The 24,668-nt window shown below is 41.4% G+C and overlaps 1 protein-coding gene across 1 annotated transcript in view; it reads left to right on the top strand.

The window, feature by feature from the left end:
• Positions 1-2,468: 2,468 nt before the first annotated feature.
• LOC104404684 (echinoderm microtubule-associated protein-like 4) overlaps positions 2,469-24,668 on the top strand; it is a gene marked incomplete at its 5' end in the record, with an annotated part of 30,743 nt that continues 8,543 nt past the window's right edge. Inside the window, 13 exon segments of the mRNA XM_010013184.1 lie at positions 2,469-2,668; positions 6,442-6,591; positions 8,048-8,117; positions 9,447-9,557; positions 9,940-10,035; positions 11,992-12,126; positions 12,347-12,482; positions 14,249-14,400; positions 15,918-16,043; positions 16,162-16,293; positions 16,866-16,933; positions 20,664-20,752; positions 21,949-22,046. Of these exon segments, the coding sequence (XP_010011486.1) occupies positions 2,469-2,668; positions 6,442-6,591; positions 8,048-8,117; positions 9,447-9,557; positions 9,940-10,035; positions 11,992-12,126; positions 12,347-12,482; positions 14,249-14,400; positions 15,918-16,043; positions 16,162-16,293; positions 16,866-16,933; positions 20,664-20,752; positions 21,949-22,046 (1,563 nt within the window).

Below are 24,668 nucleotides of genomic sequence, written 5' to 3'. Positions count from 1 at the left end.
GTCTCCACTAAGCACTGCTGAGAAATTGGATCCTAACTTTGTGGTATCAGTTTGCACTGATCTTGTGGAACCAGAAGTGCCAAGCTCAGTATTAAATCAGGGATTTGACTTGCACAAAAGAATGGTCTTTACTAAATACCCTCAGGCTGCGCTGTGCCTTAATTTGTAGGAGTGCAAGTGCCAGATTTTAGTAGGAAGGTCATTATTAATACTTTACTCTTGGGTTTGGCCAGTGTTGTTTCATCTCTGTAAAATACGTACTATTGAAAATGAGACATGTTACCAGCCTGTAGTAATTATCTACACATTGGTGTCAAAGTAGTGACAAGACCAATCTTTAGCATGCAGTGAAGCAATGCACCTTTGGTTAAAAAACCCCTCAAAATTAGTTACTGGGAAGTGATTTTCTTTGTTCTTTGATACTTGATTTGAGGACACGTTTTCCACTGTTGTCAGTGGATCGACTCCCAGGGTTCTCACTAAAAGGAACTGGATTTGTTCTTAAAAAGCAGTGGGATGACTGTTTCCATCTCCTCTAATTGAGCACTGTAAAAAACATGCATAAAGGTTTTTCCTTATTTAGAAGACTAATACAATGATAGATGAGCCATTTAAGTCCAGTATCAGAGGAAGAAATACTGAGGAGATACCATATATTTACAGGGAAGTCTGTTCGTGTTTGTCTTTTGAGAGAAATACAAAAGTGATTGAATTTTATGGCTCGGTATTGGTTGTATCAAATGTGATTAGAGATGTCTTAATACTGTATTGCTGCTTCACAGGTGCTGTTCTACTCTAGTTCTGCTCAACTGTTCACATTGTGGTTTGAAACTCTTGAGTTCCCTGTCTTCTGTGATTTTTCCAATTCCTACCCATAAAAACATTGGAATTCCAGGTTCAAAGCAGAACAGGATATTACTTTGTGTTTGTGCTATTGGTTACTTTAACAGTGGATACTCATTATGAAAGAAGTTGAAGACTGATAAAAAGTTACAGCTTCACTGAAGTAAAATGAGTTAAACACTGGGGTCTTGGTCATCAGTGCCTTTCAAAATGAACCTCCTGTGTCAGCAGTGTTGGAGGCTGGCATTAATCCTGGTGGAATTGAGGCCTGGTTTAACCTCAGTGCTGGTTTTGCTGGGTGGGTAGGGCATAAAGGCTTTTAAAAGTCTCTGAGAGCTTTTCTGGTCTTCTGAGGTTAGAAGATGTTTATTGTCATAGTGTGGGGAGTTCTGTATGGCACCTAATACACCAGTTGTAATCATATATTCCTTAAATCCACATCATTTACCTTCCAGCAGCTAGCTGGTGTGTTTGTCCAAGCCACTCTGCTACTCTATAATTAGTTTATTCTAGTGGAAAATAATCTCATGTTCCTTCAAAAGGAACTCCCAAAGGCTTGTGAAGTGCTCAGGTGCTCCAGCAGAGAGATGTATGTATTTTGTCACAGCTACAGGAAGTGTTATAATGACAGTGTTAGAATATATATAACAGTGTTAGAATGACAGTGTTGGAGTCTTTATAAGGAGCTGTTGCTTCCTTCCATTCTTTAGGATATGATGCAAGATGCAGTAGTATGCAGTGAATGATTTCAGTGGATTAATAATTAATATTTACTTTGTGATGGTACATAACTCCAGATGATACTCCTTCATCAAAGCTTTGGACACTTTCTCCTGCAGTATCATTGTCTCTCAGGTTGGCTGCTATGGTTTGGGTAGGTGTGTAAAGGAACCAGTTTGATGAGTGGAGTGTTGAGAGGGTCATACTCTACCTGCTGGCCATTAGGTACAAGTGGGGTCTGCAGGGGTCTGTCCTGGCCCTGTCCTGTTTCATATCTTCAGCAATACATGGAGCAGGCAGCACAGAGCACACCCAAGTGTGCAGATAACAGCAGCTCATATGGTGGAGCTGCCAACCAGGGGTACCTGGGCAGGCTGGAGGGACGGGTCTGCAGGAACCTCACAGAATTGAGCAGGGACAAATGCCAAGGAAGGAATTGGCCCTCGGGGATACAGGCTGAGGACAGAGGGGCTGCTCTGTGGGAAAGGCCCTGGGCGTGCTGGCAGGTGCCAAGAGAGGTTGTGCCATCTCCATCATTGGAGGTTTTCCAGGCTGGACTATGCAAAACCCTGAGCAACCCTCATCTGACCTCATGGCTGAGGCTGCTTTGAGCCAGAGGTTGGACTTAGAGACTTCCTGAGGCCCCCTTCAACCTGAAATACATTAGCCTGTGATTCTGTGACTACTTAATTCCATTTCGGATTTGAATCTGAGATTTGCCTTTACAATTGAATTTGCATGTCTAAAACGTTACATGCTGAGTCTGTTCTATCTAAACCCCAACTAACGCTTCCTGTGCATGTGTGTGTTCAGTGTTCTGGGTTGTTTTCTTTGCCAAAGAAAATGGGTCCTTTCCCAAGCTCGCCTTTCAAAAGCAGTTGTTCTGTCACAAGTGTTATTTGCAGCTCCGTGCTTATACCTTTCGTGCTTACTTCTTGTGTAAACTTGCCACACGATTAATCCTCTTCTTTGTTTCTACAGAGGGAGAATATATCAAGATGTTCATGCGAGGTCGACCAATCACAATGTTCATTCCTTCAGATGTAGAAAACTATGATGATATTAGGACAGAGCTGCCTCCTGAGAAGTTAAAACTGGAGTGGGTGTATCCTTGACATCAGGAACTACTTGCTGGTCCCTTTTTGTCTTGCCTTCCCCCCCTCCCCTTTTAGAATCTGGTCTTGTGTTTAGAGGTAAAAATTACTTAAGAGCAGGGAAGAAGAGTTCTATGTAATACAGCAATTGAAATGGTTTGTAGCTGCAGTTGAAATGAGTTTAAGCTGCAAAATAGGTACGCACAGGAAAGCCATACTTTGTTTTGCTGTTTAAACTAGTTGCAGTTAAGTTTTAGTGTGAAAGAAAGTGTCTTTGGAAGCACATAGAGTTTCAGAAATGTCCCCCTCTGCTATATTAATGGAGGCTTTGCTTTCAAGAACTTGTTTTCAGTTTCTGTTCTTTTTGAGGGGGTTTTAGAGCTACAGAAGATGTTGAATTTCTCATTGTCCTTACCTATGGAGCAAGGATTGAAGAAGCAACCATCCTTTGCACTGCCTCTTTGTTTCAGCTCCAAAGTGAAGGGGTTAATAATGTCTTGGAGACTAGTTTACATTAAACACACTAAATAAATCTATCATTTGAAGAATGGAGTTGGTGCGTGGTTAGTGACAATTCCCCAGGCTTAGTAGATGGGACATTAAGTTCATTATAAGAGATGTGCTTTTGCACACATTTGGGTCTTCCTGACCACCCCCATCTCTGCACATTCTTCCAGTAAGATATGATTGTGTAAGCTTCTCAGTACTTCAGTAAAATAACATGTCGAAGCAGCACCTGAGTTCATGGAATAATCTCAAGTTTGATCCCTCTGTGTTGCTGAAGGCAGGAAGATTTTTAGGAATGTTGATGATACACTGCTATATGCCAGGATGTGTACAGACAGAGGCTGCCCGTGCCTCTCTCAGCACACTTGTTACTCACTAAGGCATACAGGTATTTCAAGCCACCCCTTGTTACTCACTTCAGGAAAGAAGATTCCTCTATTATTTTTTCCTGCTTTTATTAACTAATGGATGCTTGAAAAATAATGTTGGGTATTTGGTTCTGAGGAGCAGCTGTGGAGCTCATGTCCTCTGAACTTTTCAGTGAGGCTGTGGAAGCTTAGCCCATAAAGGAGGAAAGGTTTGGATTCAAAGTCTGACTGGAAGGAATATGGAGCTCTTATTCCTACTGTGCGAAGCTCTGATGCCCATCTTTCCTCCTGTCACAGCTCTTGGGTGCTGATGCTGGCATTCATGTGACTGAGGATGGGTTGGATCAATCACTGATCTGGTGAAATGGAACCTTGTTTTGCAGTTAAATTTCAGCAGAATCAACCCATAGATTTGCTTTGCTCCACAAACATACAAGAGCTAGAACTGGCAAACTGGATGCAGATCAGATCTACTTTTTCAGCACTAGGGAGCAGTTTGGACTGATGAAAACTGATCATAAAATCACACCCGCAGATAAGTAGGTGCAAATCCCAGTGTGGACACACTTATTAAACCAGTTTTCTGTTGGAGGCTAATTAAAGTGAAATAAATCTATTCTAAATAGACTGTCCATATGCTTTTGGAATCTCTTTAAGGAAATAGCATCCTAAATCAGACCAGTATATTTATAAGTGTAGGGTATCTTTTGGGTATGATGGTGAAGAAAACAATAGGGAAAAGGCAGTAAAATTTAGGAGGGTTTAGTATTGATCTCTCTGAAGTTGCACAAAATCACTTTTCAGTTTTGGAGACAGGAAGATACAGCCGCATCAGATCTTGTTCTGCATGCACAGGGTTAGCAAAGCAGGTTGTTCCTTTACACACTACTAAAAACAAGCTCCTAGAAAATGCAGCCACTCTTTGGCATTTGTTACGTAGTGGGGGAAAGGAAAGGAATGGACTGAGAACATGTAACCTATTTTTTGTAGTCTTGTGGATGCCAGAGCTCAGTGGTGGGTGGTTTTTAGCCTTAACTTTGCATGGGGGACTTCTGCTGTGGAAAGGCATGTTTGCATAAATCATTAATACTTTTCTAGGATGCATGTTCAAAGATGTCAATCTTACTAAATCCTTATCAATACAGTCCCTATTGTACACAGGAGTTTAACAAGATCTGCCTTTCTCCTCTGAGAAGGGATTTAGGATAGTATTCTTCATGCTTCTGGATAGACAAAAGATGTTCACTGGTTTGCAGCCCATTGTTTTTGGAAGGTCAGTAGTGTGCTTGGTTTGGTTTTTAATAAAAGGCCATTCTGGAGTTTCTTTTTGTTCCATCAGTGTTTGAAAGAAGAAGAAACAGGAAAATTTAGTGGGAACGGAAACAGGGATGGAGGAGAAACAGAGACATCCTTTCTTTTTTCTTGCCTGTAGCATTGTGTTGTATCAGCATTCCTCTCAATACCATTTGCTGAGCAAGGGAATAACCTCTGCTTCAGAGGAGCTGTTTTGTTCTAAACCAAACAGAAGACAGCAAGATAGAAATCTGTTTGGTTTTCCATACTCTGCAGAGATTTAATAGACAACTGAATGCAGTGTCCCCTTTGAACTGTTGTTTACTTACAGCATGTGTTTAATTTTGCACGTATGCCTGTGGTATAGCAGTCCTGTGGCTCAGTGGGACTGCAGAAGAGGGAAGGTAGTGTGGTGGGACGTTCGGGGGCTGTGGGGTGCCCAGGAAGGGCTGTGGTGGTATATTTGGTAGTACTTTTCCAGGAAAAACAGAGGTCCAGCTATCAGCGTAGATGATGGCAGTTGAGATACTCCCAAATTGGACTACTGCGTCTGCTCTTCTGTATGGGAAAGGGCCAGCCTCATCCATCCTGCTTTCCCTGTGTGAGTCTCTGACTTCCTTTTATTTACCTGGTTAATGAGGAACTCAGGCTGGAATCCTTTAGCTTAAGTTGCTGAATGTATGTCCTATATTTTCCTTGCTGTTGCAGGTGTATTACTTGGCGTGGAAGTGGGGAGTTCTCTGAAGTGCAGGACATAACAGGAAAATGATCTTTTCTGAGGCTACAGAGCAACTGTTAAAATTGTGAGCTATTAAGTTAGTTGCAGCTGGTGACCCTGGGAACTGAAGTACAGTCAGCCAGCCACATCAACAGGCTAGCTGAAGAACATTCTTCTGCTTTCAAAGAAATAATGACTTGTAATAACTTTTGATCAGTGCTAACCAAGGCTGGTTCTCTGGGTAAAACCTCTGAATGTCGTTAGCAGCAGGTTTCCTACCACAGTCATCCCTTTCATATAGTTTTGGTAGATTGAACTAGAGCATTTTTCACTGTGTTGGTGCCTTTTGAGTTTTGTTTGCTTTAAAAACACCCTAAAACAGTGCAAAGAAATGCTGCCTGAACTTGGCAGCCGCTGGGCAGAAGCTTGCCTTTGTCTGAAGGACACTGGGAATGTTCATGCACTTCTTTTAAGAGGCCAGAGGAAAGGAATACTCTGGTGCTCAGGGCGAAGACGCACAGCTCTCTTGCTGTAAGAAATGTTAAACCAGAACAGTGGGTCCTGCTGTTACCTAATGAAATGTCACATGAAGGTTGTCATACGATGCCAACACTGTATTTGTTCTACTTCAGCATATATTTTACTTCTTACATCACTGAGCATCACTTTTTAAGGGATTTGGTTTCCTGAACTCCAGTTGTATGGGCTTGGGTTTGGTTTTTAACATTGTGTTCCTGAAATCGTGCGGGACTTCCAGAGGGAAAACATTAAATGCATTTGGTGACATGAGAGCTCCCAGGGAGGCCTTTGAGGGGAAAGCTGTGGTTTGGTTTTGGTTTTATTTTCCTGCTGTACAGGGATTGTGAAAACCTTGACTTGAAAAAAAATACATGTATAGATATGGGTATCGTGGAAGAGACTGTCGAGCCAACGTTTACCTCCTCCCTACCGGAGAAATCGTGTATTTCATAGCATCAGCAGTGGTACTATTTAACTACGAGGAGAGAACTCAGCGACACTACTTGGGTCACACAGACTGTGTTAAATGGTTAGTATAGAACACTTGCATGTAAGTATGTGTGTAATAATGCAGAAATGTATTGGTTTTATTCTCTCCTACTGTCTGTATGAGCTCAGTGTCATCATAATTGTAGTTATTTTCTGTTCCATCAGTCCCAGTAGATTTCACTTTAGTAAGCACTGCACAAATGAATGGTGCTAGAGCAGGCCATGCTAGCTTAGGATTTCTGGCTTGAATGTAAACCAGCAGGCTATTTAGACAATGTAAGAGTGCCAGATTAAAGACCTTTGAGTTAAATTACTCTAAAGAAATATCCCAGAAATGAACAATTGTCAGCCTAATTCCGAAGCAGTGATTTACCAGCAATATGGCAAAAGTGTAGCCTTAAAGATGAGAAAACCGAAGGGAAAACTGAGCATTAATTTTCTCCTTTTTTAATAGCTGCCCCATCCAAGTATTAAGAGCATCTGGGAAATCAGAAAGATGTTTGTAAAACAAGACAGAGAAGCAGGGAAATTGAAGGTGATGTTATTGTGGGGGCAGTTGTTGACTTGATTTAGTCTGAAGAGCAGAGCACGTAATGCAGTGGTGAATATAAGCTCCCTATGTACCTCAATGGAGAAGGGTTGCCATCTAAACTTCTCCTGGCTGTGCTTTGATGACTGCAATTACTTCCTGTGGGAGGAATGCTGTCAGTCTTGTGTTCTGCACTTCCATTCAGAAAGCTGTTCTGACTTGTAAATGGTTTTTGTGTCCAGCATTCTGACCTCTTCAGGCTTTCCCCTGCTCCCCGTTCCTGTTTCAATGGCTTTCCTCACCTCTGTAATTTCATAGAGAAAGCACATAAGAAGGTCAGTCAGAAAATGGCTAGGACTAAGAGGATGTGTATTGCAAAATCAGGTTTTTCACATCAGTTCCAAAGCAAAATGTGGTAAGCAAAAGCAGATTTTTTTACTTGCATTTGTAGTGCACCACACGGGAGAACTCAGTTAGTACAACTGCATCAGTAAGTCATTGCAAGTGGCAGTAATTCCTCACCCCTGGGTTCACAAGCCCTCAGCCACCTTTTCAGCTCTTTTTTTTCCCCCAGGTTCGTGCTGTCTGTAGGTTTAGGCATAAACTATGCTGTAGTGCTTATAAATGTGAAACAGAACTCCATGTAGGAAGTTCATCATGACTCAATGTATATCTTGTTACAAGTGGTTTCCCAGTATTGTGCAAACCTGAGATGTGTCAGAGCACATGTGGAGGTGGCTCTTCTGGCGTTCCTGGTTGTGTGCCAGCAACCATTGCAAGAGCCTGATCCCTACAGTGTGTAATTAAATAGCCTGATGGAAACCATTCAGGCTGCCTCATTGAAAATGGGCTTTAGGATCATTAAGTGTCTTCATGGGCTTCTGTTGAGAAAGAAAACTTTACAAAAAACCTCTCAGTTTTGAAGACCTCTGACAGCAAAAGCAAGTCATATTTCTGTCTGTCTTAGTCTTGCAGTTCATCCAGACAAAATTAGAATTGCAACAGGACAGTTAGCTGGAGTGGATAAAGATGGAAGGGTAAGTAATAGAGCTGTTGAGCAGTAGTATCTTGTTTTGAACATCAGGAAAAAGCGTGTTTTGGTTTTTATAATCTCCTTATCACCTTCTGTTTGCAGTTGAGTTTGTGCACTGCACTTCCTGAGCTATGTTGCTGTTTCTAAGGTGACAGCCTGTATGTCTAGCAAAGGACAGTTACAGCTCAGCACTCAGCCAAAAAGAGCAGAAGCTCAGAAAGTCCTTTACCTGTGCCACAGGCAACTCAATTGTAATTTGCAAGCAAACATGGCACTTGTAATTGGTTTCTAAAGCCACATGACTTCTGTCACGTTTCTCTCAATAAGTCTTACCCCAGAGGAGAACACGTCCCCAGTTCTGTGGGTCACTCTTAAGGCTTCATGGAAGAGGAAACCAACTTTGAGAATTCATGGAAGGTGTGTCAAGCCTTCCTGCAAACTTGTCCATTGGAGAGCAAGTGCATTTAAATGCTCTTGTCTCTGGGTCTTGGCAAACTCTGTCACAACTGGAATAATTGGATGATCTTCATGAAGTTACAGACAGGGGGGAAAAAAGGGGGTGGGGAATCAAAAGAAGACAGATCCTATGAGGGGCAGAAGCATGTTAAATATAACCCTTATTCAGATGTTCAACTTGATTCCTTAGATTTTGTAAGAAATGAATGCAGGGGGTTTGTATAGCTGGTATGATTTCCACTGACTCTCTTAGGGCTGGTTGGTTTGTTTTCCATCAGTGGGATGATTTATTGTCACTTTCTATGGTGAATGCTGTCCTTAAGTCAACTTAATTCCCACTTCATTTGTGATTATTTCACATTTCTGAAGCTAAGCTGGTTTGGGATCTGTATGAAACACAAGCATGGACATGTTCCTTCACTGCTTGGTGATGGTCAGGGTACTCGGTGCACCAGGGTTTATGTTTATTTTGGTTTATTTTTTTCCTACTTTATATATAAACCCAAAGGTTTTATCATTATTATCAGTTGTTGCAGAAGATTGCTAGGGCTGGGGTCTGAAATGCAAGATGACTCTTCCATTATTTGTTCAATGACTTCAATTGGGCAGAGATTTGCTTTCGTAACTACCGGATGCTTAATTTCCTGCCTCAGCAGCAGCGCTGCCATGCCTGTAGCCCAGACACAGGGAGCAAGTTTGTCTTGACTCTCACCTTTTGACCTTCAAGATACTGCTCAGCAGCATCATTGGCACAGCTCATCCTGCATTTCGGTCTGCAGCTTGTAACTCAGGTAGCATCTGCTTGACACACCGTGACGCTTGCAGATGATGCTTCCACTGTTGATGACACTGACTGTCCCGTTGCTCTTTCACACAGCCTCTGCAGCCCCATGTTAGGGTTTGGGACTCGGTGAGCCTGGTGACACTGCAGGTTATCGGCCTCGGCACCTTTGAGCGTGGAGTGGGGTGTTTGGATTTTTCCAAAGCGGTAAGATGGCCGCGGTTACTCGCTGGGGTACTTGATCCAATCCCTTGTAAAAGGGAAGGAAATCTCTGGAGTGTGGCTACGAGGTTGTCCAGATGATCTGCGTGGGGATTATAAGTGTGTTAGTGAAGTTTATGTGTTCCTTATGGGGCAATGCCAGGCACAGCTACAGGCTGGGCAGGGCTGTGATTCGGAGCATTCTGTCAGCATCATTTTGTTCAGAAAGTGTTGCCTTTATACCATATATATCAAGCTTACAATTACTTTAAAAGGACTTGCTTAGTCTATATTTGTACCTTTATGGATTTTTAAATACTACTGACCTGACCTGTCCCTAAACAGTATGATGGGACTTTGTCAGCACTTCTTTGTCTTTCACCTCTAGGATTCTGGTACTCATCTGTGTGTAATCGATGACTCTAATGAGCACATGCTCACTGTGTGGGATTGGCAGAGGAAATCAAAAATAGCAGAAATCAAGGTAATTCTTGCATAAATTACTATCCTGGAATAAAAGTGGTTTTATTCCCATATATACAACAGTTTGTGAGACACACATTTGATCTTGCTTGGAAATGGCAACTCTGGAATACTGCAGCCTTGTGTAAGGGCACAAAAAAACCCGTGTTCTTAACTTGTAGACTGGAAAAGTTTTAAGTATGGGAGCACTTGTAAATTACATTTTACTTATCCCTAAGAGCCAATTCAAATCCATTCTGTAATATTTTCTTAATTTAAAAATCAGTGAATGGGAACTTCCAGAAGCTGCAGTGATGGCTCAGACTGTAGTTGGTGCTTTAAAAAAGCCTAAATACGTACAGACATTCCTTATTCTCATTTTTGTCTGAACTGAGTTGCATGCAGTGATTCCTGGTACATGTGTCTCTTCTTATGTGAAGGCCACTGGTACTTCTGCAGGCTGCAGTTCTCTCTGCTTTCGTGTTTCTTTTCTAACCTTCTCCATTTCTGATCAGGAGAAACGCTCACACTGGTGTGCTCAGCGTTCGGGTAAAGTTGATTCCACTGGAAACACCCCATCCAATAGTAAATTTCTATTGAAATCCATATTTTGAGACATCTTGCTTTGCTTTATACAACACCAAGCAAGGAGACAGTACTTTGATGTGGAACTAAGTTTTTAATCATGTGTCAGCAAGCAGAATACTCTACAAGCATATATCTCTATATGATCACACACTTGTAATTTCACATAACAGAATCATGTTAGTTTGACCCATTTTCTTTGACCCATACTAGTTATATTGCCTATTTTGTTGACATTGGTTTGACTTCTTTTTACTCTCCAGGGAGTTCTCTGGTGTTTCAGGTCAGATCAAAACAACTGGTCAGGGTCAGCTTGCTCTTACTCACTTTTAGGATTGATCTTGCAGTATCTTAAGCACCTTCTGTGTGAGCAGAGTTTCACCCCTTGGGCTCGGGTGCAGAACAGAAGCTTTTTCTCAGCTGAACTCCATTACATTTTTCAGTCCTTAGTTTCCATCTGATCTGTGGATATAGCAGATCTGCTCACATGGAGGAAACTGTGTGTGAGAAGCAGAATTCAGTTAATATGGCCATCAACAAAAAATGAAGGTTGTTTTCTAAAGTGGGCCAAAAAATGGTGAGTTGGCAAAGGATGCTCCCACACGTGCCGATTGAGCAGCAGTTTTATGTATACTCCATTAAAGCATGGGCTTAAATGCCACAGAAGTAAATGCACTGATGCATTACTTTAAGTGTTTTGTAGAGCCATTGCCTTCAGGAGGCTGTCTACAAAGACAGTTTGGTTGAACATACATTAGAAGTTGAATACTCAGTTTGTAAAGTCTGTTGGTAAAGGGTGAAATGCTCACTGATGTGTTAGTAATTCAGAATGTGCAGCCAGTAAAAATACAAAGGTAGGACTCAATGTGTCTGAGTTTTGAGATATACAGGCTTCTCTTTGTGAGGAGGAAAGAACTGAAAGGACTTTTTATGGAATTTCAGAAGAGAATAATGGATATAATCCTTCTATGTTACCATAGTCCCACTTGCCTCTGGCATGCCTTTGTTATCCAGAAGAGAAAACCAGTCTGTGTGTAGACTAAGCAAGTATCTTCTATAAATAAATCTCTCTTATGCATCATTCACTTTCCGTTGCAGACATCTGAGCTATTCCAGAGGGTAGAAGTTTTTGTGATTTAAAAAGTGAATGTAAAACCCTGACTTTTCTACTGAAGTTTTATAAAGGTCTGTTACGAATGTAAAGTATCGATAGATAGAATGTTACGTGTGGTCATTCAGGCAGTTGATTTAGCACAGAACACTTACGGATACTTTCAAGCATACAATGAGCTGCTTAGTTCCTCCTATCTCTGTTCTGAAACTTGGTATTTTATATCTGTTTCCAGCAGTTAATGTCCCACCTGAATAAACATCTTTTCTGTTATTATTGCAGACTACAAATGAAGTTGTTCTTGCTGTAGAATTCCATCCAACTGATGCAAATACCATAATAACATGTGGCAAATCTCATATATTTTTCTGGACCTGGAGTGGCAATTCATTATCAAGGAAGCAAGGGATATTTGGGGTAAGAATGTCTTGGTAGCAGGTCAGTTTTAGATCAATGGAATGATCTGCTTGTGCTTCCTATACATTTGCTCTGTTGTTCCCTTGTACTGTTTGAGCAGAGGGGTAAAGAAACAACAAAGGTTAAACTGTGCTCATGTGTGTGCAGGGTGTCTGGGGGTGATACATTATACTAGTGATGGAAAGAGTACAGGCAATTATCCCTTTCTTTTGCTTTTCAGAAATATGAAAAACCCAAATTTGTCCAGTGTTTAGCTTTTTTGGGAAATGGTGATGTGCTCACTGGAGACTCAGGTGGGATTATACTTATATGGGGCAAAACTACTGTAGAATCTACTCCAGGAAAAGGACCTAAAGGTAAGAGACATTCACAGTTAATCACAGATTTTAGCTGGGCTGTAGAAGACAAACATATAAGATTGCATTAGAAAAGGAATAGCGAAGCAGGCATGACAAGGGATGTACGCTGCCTATTATTAACTGGTGGTATTGAAGTCCTTTAGGCCTCATGAATGTTGACTTAGGAGCAATACGGTTTCTCAATGATTAATGAGACTGTGCCTGAAATGAAGGAAAACTACTTCATTTAAATGTCTCACATTTCAAACCGTGGGTAGTTCATCAGCTTTCCTTTCATCCTGAGGCTATAGGATCAGTTTGAGGATTCTGCAGGCTGCCTTTGCCTCTTAAGGCATATGTTGTGCCATGCTTAGTCTCAGAGGAATACCATGAAGTGTTGAAGCTAATGTTGCACAGGACTTACATGTGAAGGAAAAACACACATACTCAGGTCTTGGCTGTAAAATATATTTTAAAACCCATCTGATTTGAAATTTGGGTTAAACTTCTTCTTTAGGGCAAAGCTATTGTAAGAAAGTAAGGAAAATGATTTGTTAGCCAACAAATGCAGACCTGGCACAGTTGAGCCCTAAGATAACTTATAAATGCAAGGATAATTTATTGCACTTGGCAGCTATTTCAAACACTGGTTTAAATGGGTATGCCAGGAAAACAGTCCTGTCAAAAGTACATTTTTAATGGTAAGTCTGGTTTTGTAGGTAAGTCTTTTTCTTGTCATTGAAGCTAACTGCAATGGAAAAGTAATTTAACACATTAACTGACATTCCTGTGCCAAAATAACCTTTTCCTAGTATAATCTTAAAAGATATTGAACAGAACATTTATTTACATTAGCTTAATTAAATGTGGGATCCATGAGTAGGGATCTGTTGATGGGTTTATCACATTAGATTGGTCACAGGACTCGATCTCAAACTCCTTTCCCAGGGAGGGAGCATGCTGACCTGAACTGACCTGAGCCGAAGGCAGAGGCAGCGAAGTTAACCTGGTATTTATTTGGGTGGTGGTTTAGGCTTTTTCTGTGCTTGTAATTTGAAAATACTCAAGTCTCAAAGCACCAAATTCTCTCTTTTCTAAAAATACACTTTCCTTCAGCAGATATTTTGACATGAAGACCTGATTCAGATGCAAAAGGCTTCCTTTGCTACCTGTCTTGTTTGAGTTTCTCATCTCTCTTCCGTTCTTCCCAGTGTTTTTCTTTGCACAGACTGCTATATTGATAGATGCCAAATGCTGGTCATGCTATTTTTAAGTGTGGCAATATCCAGCATTAGATATTAGGTTCATGCATCCTGGAAACTTTGCTATAAATAATATGATTTTTATTCCCATGAGACTATAGACAACAAATCTTTGAGTTTCTTTTAATAAAATAGCTTTAATTCTTTCCTAATAATGACTCGCTGAATAGTTCTTGACTCTAACAGGCAGTTTCTTTTGCATCTGGAAAAACTGTGTTTCCTTGGAAGGCAGAAAGATGAAAGTGTTTTGCAAATAGTTGTTCTTGCCTTTACAGGTTGTAGGACAATCAGTCACAAAAATGTTTCTCTTCCGAAAGGCATGGGCTTGATCATTTTGTCCTGTAAGAAAACACTACCACCTTGTGTTTGCAATACTAATGCAATGCTAATAGCCTGACAGTCCAAATGGTATTATTTATTGCTCACAGTTACTTCATTGTTCTGCCAAGAGGCACAGCTTCTGGTAAACCCCAGCTGGAAAACCGAGTAGTGTTCTTTATTGTTTCCTTTCTGTGCATGTAGGAGTATATCAGATAAGCAGACAAATCAAAGCTCACGATGGCAGTGTGTTCACACTCTGTCAAATGAGGAATGGGATGCTGCTAACTGGAGGTGGGAAAGACCGGAAGATCATCCTGTGGGATCATGATTTGAATCCCGAAAGGGAAATTGAGGTAAGAAAAAAAGAGTGACAAAGGAATTGCCATGAGCTGGGTATAGACTGGCAAGAGAGAGCCCTCCCACCCTTTGAAGGACCAGTAGTTAGGATGATAGAGTATCTTCTGATTGCTGTCCTTTTCAGTGGATGGCAATGCTTTGTTATACAGATGTTCACATTTTCAGCCTATAGATGAGCCCCTATGAGGCTGAAATTCTCCTCTTTTTAAATTGAACAGACATGTTAATGTTTTCCTTTCCTCCAGGCCCTTCCTTAGGTTTTAGGGGTTTGGTTTGGTTTGAATTCATCCCTTTTTGAAGATAGTTTTTCATATTGTTAAGTTTGCTTGTCTGGAGAAAGACAATATTGCTGGGTGAGGTTTGACATAAGGCAAACAGTCCAGGGAATACATGTGGGTATTCTGTAAGAGTTAATGATTCATAAGCTATGTTAGGAACTTCTTTTAACTTTATCCTAAACCACCTTAGTGAATACATATGGCTTTGTGATTTGGCTGTATGGCTGTCATAGGTAAATGGGGATGGACTGGAAAAATAATGGACATTATGGATTTTAAATACTTTTTATTCCATGACAATAGGATGAGCTCTTGAAAGAATAGATTCCTTTTAAACAGTTGTTCTAATAATGGTTTACCCCACTTACCTCGTGTCCATTTATAGCAGCATTTTTTCCTTAAAACATGTTAATTTCCATCTCGAGTTTATTACTTTGAATCTAATATATTGACCTCTAGAAAACATGATTGAGAGTAAGTAAGAATTGACTTAAAACTCTTAGGCTTAAGTAACAGACTGTTCACATCAGTGCCACTGTTCTCCTTTTGTTAATAATATGTTAAAGCTAATTTTTTATGTTGAGAAATATTACCAGAACCCTGACAGACAACTTCCTGAATGCTGACATTGATCTCTTCATCTTGGGTGGCTAAAATCAGGGTGTTTTCTCAAGAGAAAGAATTTAGAAAACCAAACAAATGCACACTGTAAAATAAAGCAGTGCCTTAGAATTCAAGCATACAATAAAGAAACTCAATAGAAATGCAAGTCATTGCTGACATAAGGCATAGGAACATTCATTTGAGGCTAATCAGAAAGCATTAAGAAAACCAGGAAGCATTTACTGTGGGCTACAAGATTTTTCTTAGTTTTCACAAGGTGTTTTGAAAAGGAAGCTCTATTGTGTATCATTGCTGTCCTTGTGAGCTGTGAGGTTGTGGAGTGCCTTTTTTCAGTGTCTCTGACGCTTAAGAATCCATGTAATTGAATTCGTAAGACATATTAAAATGGCATGATCGTGATTGTCTTGGAGTGAGATCATCTGGGTGCTTGTACTGACCAAAGGAAGGAGATAGGTTTCAGCTCAAGTCCTGATCTAGTATTATGTGATTAAGTTGTTCCTTTGAACTGGGAAAGCTGCAGTTCTGGTACTGTCGTTGTGCGCTATTTGTGGCCTTCAGCAATAAACACCTGTCAGGATGCACGATGTGGTTTCTCCTGTCTCTTCTCCTAGGTTCCTGACCAGTATGGAACCATCAGAGCAGTAGCAGAAGGAAAAGCAGATCAGTTTCTAGTGGGTACTTCACGAAACTTTGTTTTGCGGGGCACATACAACGATGGTTTCCTGGTAGAGGTACAGGTGAGCACAGCTTGGTTTAAACTATAACCCAACAGTGGGAAGGCTTTCCCTGCTGGTGCGTTACTTTAGGAGAGCCTTTATTCCATTCATTGTTAAATCCTGTGTGTTTTCTTTCCAGGGACATACAGATGAACTCTGGGGACTGGCATCGCATCCTTTCAAAGACCTGTTTTTAACATGTGCTCAAGATAGGCAAGTTTGTATGTGGAATTCTGTGGACCACACACTGGAATGGACCAGGCTGCTAGATGTATGTAACCCTTTAGTGTTAAATAGAAAGCTGAAAAATAGGAGAAAAAAACTGGTTTCTGCAACACCCTTGTCCCTTCTGATTGCAAGAGCAAAAATCCTGTAGTTCTGGCTTTAGAAAGAGCTATTTGTAAGTTTTGATAAGCTTAACTAAGCTCATCAGACACTGCAGGCTATAATCTGGTTACTGTTGTCTGATGACATCCTGACAAAACTTAGTCCTTTGTTCTTGTTCAGTTTAACCTTTTTCCCAGCTATTCAGACAATTGAAACAGGATATCCGACAGTTGTGCAAGGTTTGGCTTTAGATGTCCTTCCTTATTGTCATTGTTCATTTTACGTTTTGCCTAGTTCTGTCCTAATACCCAAGCAAAAGTATCTTTTTACACAGAAATTGAGGCTTTTTACTGTCAGGAAGCTCATGTAATGCATGTCACTAAGAGAGCGTGCTGCTACCTGACTGTTTTCTTGGGTCAGTTCACCTCAAACTTCTAGGGTAGCTTTGGTACAAGGAGAGGTGTTTAACTGTAAGAAGCAGAACAGTGAGTGACATGTCTGTGTTTCCCCATTCAGGAACCAGGGCACTGTGCTGACTTCCATCCCAGCGGAGCAGTGGTCGCAATAGGAACGCACTCGGGCAGGTAAATGTCTTTAAAGTGACTTGTGATGATTGAAAGTTTAAAGGAGATGGTTTGATGCTGTGCATCATATATACTTTAATTGCTTTTTCTTTTTGCTTGAGGTTATACAGCCTAAAAAGCTTTGGGGGGAAGAGGGCAGGTCTTTCTTACATGGGTTAGATGGAGGCAGAAGGTTACTTGACTGTTGATAGTCTGTTTTGTTTTTAACTATGCTTTCATGAAAGCCCAGATCTTGCTTTTGGCTTGTTTATCTGTTGTTTTTGTAGAGGGTTCCATGAGCACTCCTTATTGGCTCTACCAAGTACCATATATTTGAATAGTGTGTCTGTATGTTATAACAGTTTATAAGACAGGAAGAGTACAGATCTTCCTCTTTCCCAAACCAAACAACACTTGCAACCTTCTATCTTGACGTGGAGAGGCAAGTGAACTTCTCTAAGACAGACACGGCACACTGCTGCAATGAAGTGCTCTTGAGCTGTTCCTATTCTTCCTGAAATCATTGCCTATTGGAAAGTTATCAGAACACAAGCTGAATCGTTCAATTCAGGCTTCTTTTAGTGGTGGAAAAACCTTGTGTTACTTCATAGTCCAACGCTGGCTTGATACCATCTCCCAACAAAGGAGTCTCCTGCAATGTCTTTGTAGCAAGTAGTAATTAAAAGGAATAACAGACTATTCATAGCATTCGAACAGCGAGAAGAGCAGATACTGAATCTACTAGCATGTTTATCCTGTTCTTCAGTTATACCTCATGGTTGGCAACTCAATGATAAAATAATGCGTAGTGCATTTAAGAAAATTTGGAATTCTTTGTGTGTGCTTTTTTCTCCCCCTACAAATCTTTTCATGCCTTAAAATCATTGGAAGTTTGGGTTTTAGAAACTGCTGAGCATTTACAACACCCTTCGATTGTCCTGGAAACATAAGATGTTAAGTACTTTTATAGGGAATTGCTTCCTACAAAATGAAGATGCAGTCTGCACTAAATTCCTTAGCTATAACATCAGGCTAGGAACCTAGTTTTTACCTTCCTGAGAAAAATCTTGCTGAACTCTCATGTATTTGGTTTCCACATTGTACCTTTCCCCTTCTTCATCTCTTTCTAATTATAGCATTGAATTAAAGAAATGTTTGTACCTTGATTAAACAGAGTGGAAGATACTGGCCTAATAGTACTTGAAACAGGGAAAAGAAGGTCAGGCTCCATGTTTTGAGAGTTACTAGGCATGTTTGAAATCACCTCAAAGCACAATCAAGGTATGTGGAGTGGCTGAAGCATTCATGCTGTTGTTTGCTTCTGATTGACTCCTGCACACACACATCCCAGAACATTTAACATCACGTTTTCAGTTCAGCATTTTCAGTTTCAATTCTTACTTTTAAATTACTTGAGGCAAGCAGTTCGTACTGTGTTGGATGGGTTTGTGGTGATGGCCTTCGTTTTGGGTTTGTTTGGGTTTTTAATCTGTTCTTCTTGGAACCAAGCAGTTACATTGTCACTATTATATTTTATTGAGTTCTGAAATTGCATGATTCAGTGCTAGGTTTGAGATATACAAATGAAATGAGACCTGGTAAATGTACAAGTAGATGAGGAATAAATGGAGTTGTGAATCAAGATAAACAGACCAGTTTCAAATTTAATGCCTAACCAGGATCATCACACAGTACTTTCTGTGCCAGAACAAATGGTCCAAGAGAGTTATTTCCCAAAGTAAAAGGGCTGCGTGATACATCTTGATTAATGTACAAGAAAATAATCTCAGACCCATAACAGGTCATTTAATATCTTGATTCATAGCCCAAAACGCATAAAGCAAATATTAAAGGAGTCTAATCTGCTTGGGACCTAATAAACCAAACCCTTGGATGTGTCTATGTGTTGCTGTTCTAGTGGTGCTCTTCTTCCAGTACGGAGGTCAGTAAGACAGGGCTAGGGAGTGGAGCATTAGGAAAGCTGGGTTTGATGGTTCAAATTGTGACATCTGAAGAAAACAGCATTTTCTTTTCCTCTTTTCCCATTCTTGTTGGTTGTTTCCCAGTGGTGTGTTTTTATCAGGCCAACACATCATCGTGGTTTTGGTGTGTTTTTCACATACCGCTTCCCATGATGAGTATTGTGGTATCATTTCCCTTTCTGAGCTGCAGGCAAATGCTCTGCTGCAGGTTTTGTTACCGCTTCTTCAAGTACCTGCTGTGTGCCTGATCATGAATTTTCTGGGATTAAGCCTGTTTTGGAGACAGCTGTTTATGGATCGTGCCGTTTGCTGGGAATGCACAGCTGGAAAACTAAAAAGGGCTGGTATCTGCAAATCCTACCGGAAAAGTGGGTTTTTCAAGGCACTATACAGATCCGTTTGCCATACTGCCAGTGGTATTATTTGCAGGGAAGTAGATCTTTCTATGCCTAATCATGTAGAATATCTTGAGTGCTATGTGTATGAGTACTCAGATGCACTGCAGAAAGAACTAAATACGCCATTATTAAGAAAACTGAAGGTTGAAGGACAAGACCAACATAAGCTAGAGCCATAAGGAGGTAAATCACTCAACAGAGCTATTGAGATTTATACCAGTTCAGCATCTGTTGTGGCATTAAGATGAAGAAGCCGAAGTATCCCAGGGAACCAGGCTTGTCAGATAGGTTGGTTTGTTCACTCTCTCATAAATGCCTTGATGGTTCATCATTCAGTATTAACTAAACATGGGAGTTGCAGGTGTAAGTGCAAAACTATAGTAACTACTTCAGGATGCTGTTTCTCTGGTGATTTAATCAGAAAGTATTTGTTTCTGAAAGCGTTTTTGAGCTAGGTTATTGGTATGTTTTTTAAAGGGAAGAAAAGAGATGCCATGGCGTTGGGAGAGCTTGGAAGATTGAAGAGAGCAGATCTCATGACATCAGACTAGATGTGACCAGTGCTTCCGTTCTTAAGCTCTATTATCAAGATTGTCATAGTGCACTGGCTCTTCCCATGCTCAGCTAGGATTGCTGCTAGTATCTCCTGTTCAAGTTTTGGAGGAGGACTGGTGTCACAAAATGCTGTCTCCTAATGCCAGATGAAGTTCAGTGTGCGCTCTTAAAAGCAGCAGCAGTTTTGCATTGGATTTGATACCACAGTAACAGCTCTGTGCTTTCAGTCAAATACAGGAGGTTTGTATGGTTATGAACCATTGAACCTCAGTAAATGGTTGTTCCTTCTTTGATAAAACTATGCATAGAAATGGAAAGGTTTGAAGGGAAAATACCAAATTAGAATATGCTTTGTGTATGGTGATTACTACAGTGTTCAAGGGAGGGGGAAAAATGGGCTCTATGTAGAATCTTTTATATATTCTTAATATAAGGCAGAAGCTCTTCCCTGTGAGGGTGCTGAGGTGCTGGCACAGGGTGCCCAGAGAAGCTGTGGCTGCCCCATCCCTGGCAGTGTTCAAGGCCAGGTTGGACACAGGGGCTTGGAGCAACCTGCTCTAGTGTGAGGTGTCCCTGCCTGTGGCAGGGGGTTGGAGCTGGATGAGCTTTAAGGTCCTTTCCAACCCAAAGCAGTCTGGGACTATGAAACTCATATCACTTTGTGAACCAGGAAAGCTTTCCATTAAAACCAGATGTTTGCTGTGCTGCCCTTAAGGGGCTAGCATGAGAAGATGAAGTCAGGCAGTGCTTATTGCTGTTTTGCTTCCTTTGTTGTTTAGTGGAATTCTCACAGGAATTCTCTCTCTCTCTCTCTAGGTGGTTTGTTCTGGATGCGGAAACGAGGGATCTGGTTTCAATACACACTGATGGCAATGAGCAGCTCTCGGTGATGCGCTACTCAGTAGGTAGGCAGCCTTTTCTAGTCGCAATAATTGCTGATAAATGAGATGTCTGCTCTGTGAACCCGTGTTAAACAGCACCCCAGTCACTAGAAACAGCAGAGCTTTGGAAAAAATCCTTTAAGTTGCTTAATCCATAACTGAATACTTGCTTAAAGATTTACTTGTGTATGCTAAATCTTGGAGTTGTGCAACTGTAAACTCTACAGTTGCCTTTTACAGCCTTTCCTTCACGTTGTACTCTGCTGTTATAAGTAATATTCGCTTATAGAAGTAAATATAAGTAAAATTAGCAATATTAGTAATATTGCTCCCAGAAAAATTGGAAGTTCTCAGCTAAATACGTAACGGGTTAACAGAAAAGTCTGTCAAAAAGCTGTGACATTTGATGTTCTTCTTAGTAAATTTCAAGTTTATTAATACAAAACCATAAAACTAAGCTCAGGTGTTTCTGAAGACTGATCGTTACGTATTTACTATAGGATTACATGGAGGCCAAGCCAGTATTGAGTGTACTCTTCAGACATGGCATGACAGGTCATCAGAGACTTGACTCCTCACTGTTAAAACTGGGTGGAAGAACACTTTGATAAATCTCTTTCTTGTTTGCTTTTGGATAACATGCCATGTCAGTGGGCAAAATGTTCCTCTCCTACTGCTGCCACATCTGCCAAGTGCAGCAGTTTATTTGAAAGCACTGATGTTCATGGACACAAGAGACATTTGATCATGATTCAAAGCAACTCTTGCCCATGTACTTTGGTTTTAAGTGAGGACAACAAAGGTTAGAAAACTGCTTGTGATGTTTGAATGCTCTTTGTCTTCTTTAGCCATCAGTCAGTGCTGATTCCTGTGCAATCCCCAACTCCAAGGCCGAGCTAACCACACAGTGATTTTTGTGATGCAGAACACTCACACATGCCTGCTGTTGAGAGGAAATCTAGTGCAGTCTGAGGCTTTATCCCCTGTCCATTGGATACTTACTTAAAAAAAGCAGAAGTGAAAGAACTTGCTCCAAAAACATACCCACAAAGTCAATAGATACTGACTGAAAAATGATGTCATGTAAAGTTACATGTCCTTAAATAAAGGTTGTGAGCACTTGTTTTCATTGAGACTATCACCTTAGTGATCAATCTGAAATGATTAACGTTTGGAAAACAGTCATTCTGTTCATTTATAGGAAATCTTTTGTGTTGTAGATGGCACCTTACTTGCAGTTGGATCCCACGACAACTTCATTTACCTCTACGTAGTAACAGAAAATGGAAGAAAGTATAGCAGATACGGAAAATGCACTGTGAGTTTTGGAGCAAATACTGTCAGCAGTTCTTGCATTTAGACGTTACACAGACACTAAGATATTAAGCAGTAGAACTCTATGGGTTGATACTATCCTGGTCTTAGGTTTTGCTTCATGTTTTCTGAGGTTTTTTCAGCATGTGATTGAATTTAAGCTTTAATGGGTGCTGCAACTGTCAGTGTCGGGTGAACACTTTTGCACCAAATGTGACTTACCTTTCAGACTACTGACTTTTTCTTTGCAGTGGGAAGTTAGCAGTAAGGTGGAGTAATGCCTTGTACCTGATGCTGAAATTCATCTGGGGAAAATATTACACTTGTCTGGGGGTATTTTTGCCCTGTAGGTAAGGTACTCCTTGGAGTAAAGCACTACACTTGGGAGACAAGAAATCAGATCTGTGTCCTTCCCAGGGAGCTCAGACAGAGGGGATAGGGCTGAGCTGACAGGGAGGTCAGACTGGAGCCCCAGTGGGGCTGGTGGGGGCAGCAGCAGATGGCTGCCCCTCAGGACAGCATTTCACACCATCGCTTATTCTTTAACCATAAAAGATGAAATCACTCAGAGATGGCTGATCTTCAAGGCCAGGCTGGATGGGCCTTGGGTGACATAGTCTAGTGTCCGTGCCAGGGGATTGGATCTAGATGAGCTTTAGGGTCCTTCCCAACCCGAACTATGATTCTGTGTATGTGATATTTAGCTTGCTGTGTACTTCAAGGTCTCTGTGAGCTCTTTGAAGACGTATGAGATCATTTTTTTATGTACTATGTATCAGGAAGAGAGCATATTTAAATTTAAACCAGCATCTCCACGTCTGTCTGTCAGGAAAGGGGCTTGTAAAAACTGGGGAGGGAGCAATAAGCACTTTTATACTCGGGCAGAAGCATTAAGGCTTCAAAGCAGGTTTCTATTAACTGTTTTTGTCAGTCTGAGTGCCTGTATGTAGAAGCCAGAATTAGCAACCTGGTTTCAGTGGAGTCTGAGCTCCCCTGACCATGGCAGCTTGTGCTCAAGGTTAGCAGCGTGTTAGCTGACCAGGATGACCATCTGGTTTCCCATGGATGTGCCTCCCCTCCGCTGCCTGCCAGCACACTGGGGTCCATCCCAGCTTGATGCTAATCAGGGATCATCCAGGCATGCCCAGGACCTGGAGCGCTGGCACCACATCCTTCTGGCATTCTGCTGTCATTCAGTAGCCTTGCGGGTGACCTCCAAGTAGCATGACTCAGTCCTCCTGGTGAGTCAACTTCTGGTTGTTTCTTCCAACTTGAAAACGTTATTTGAATGCTTTCAGAAGGATTTGATCTACTGAAGCAGCATCAGCTTGTGCACAACAGCTCTGTGGCCACTGTTACATGTAAGTCCCTTTCAGTCACAACCAGGTTTGCTGCTGCTGTCAGAGAGGTGAGCTGTAACCTGTGAGCGTGTTTCCAGAGAGGGACAGTGTTGATTGTGATCAGGAAGAATTTCAGATGAGCTGAAACAACCGTTTTGAGTAGTACAGTTGTTTTCTGAGGGCTCCAGCTGTGAAGTCAGCAATGGGAAGGTATGGGCTGGGGTATGAACTTCCAGCATGTCAGCAGCTCCAGGGTAGCTGGAGCTGTCTCTGTTTGCCTTACACGAGGGAGTTGTTAGCAAAGCAGAAGCAAGTGCCGTGCGTTCGCTGAGAGGGCTGTGGGGTGAAAGCCACAGGGGCAGCCACCCTGAAGTACTTAATGCACTGGACTTAACCTGACATAATTAACGTGCCTATCTTGTAGGCTGTAGGCATTTCAACCCCTGCACCACTGAAGTCTGAAACAGATAAGCATTGCCATTGAAGGAGAGGATTTCCATTTAGTCAGATAGTTTTATCAGCCATGAAGAGTAATTGCGTTCGTTCTATGTAAAGGTACAGAAAAGGAAAGAGGAAAATGTTGCCTTATCAGTGGGCAGGTCCCAGAGAAAGATTGAAATAGAAACCAGGATCCTCCTATTGAAAATGCTGTGGCAATGTTCTGTTCCAGTTCATCATTCAGTGGTTGCTGCCTGAAGCGATTTTGCCACTTGGAGCCCCTTCCCCACCATCCTCAGGAATTCTAACAGCTGCCAAGTGTCTGGCAGCATTTAGTAAATGACTGACCAGTTCTTTTCCATGTTGGAATTTGCTTGCAAAGACTTGGGAAGCCAGGGAGGTGTGGGGGGAATCCTAGCCAATTGTGCATTGATTTCTTGTTTCAAAACACCGAGTGTGCGTGTTGATATCGTATATCCCACCCGTGGCTGCAGAGCAGTTATGTCAATACACAGGTCCTCTGCTTGAAGCAGGAACTAGTTCATACATAAATAAATCCTAAAGGTTAGTTTTAATCCAGAATGTTTTTGCAGTTTCTCACAGAGGCCCTGGGGACAGAGAGACAGGCACGGGTGTATTTCCACATGTAATTGTGGAAGCAAACAGCATCTCTTAGCTCTCTGTAGAGGAAGTTGGGATGGTGGGTGCAGGCTGGGCCAAGAGACCTTGAGGGGGGCTGAGGGACACAATCTTCATAATGCCCACTGAGAGAGGGGTGAACTGGCATCCATCAGTCAAGAAAGTGGCATTTTGTTGCCTGGCAGAATGAGGAAGGGGAGGAAATGGAT

The sequence above is a fragment of the Nestor notabilis genome, unplaced genomic scaffold, assembly GCF_000696875.1.
Source record: "Nestor notabilis isolate BGI_N333 unplaced genomic scaffold, ASM69687v1 scaffold31614, whole genome shotgun sequence".
NCBI lineage: Eukaryota > Metazoa > Chordata > Aves > Psittaciformes > Psittacidae > Nestor > Nestor notabilis.
The sequence above is the reverse complement of the archived record's forward strand: the minus strand, read 5'-3'. Positions and strand labels throughout refer to the sequence as shown.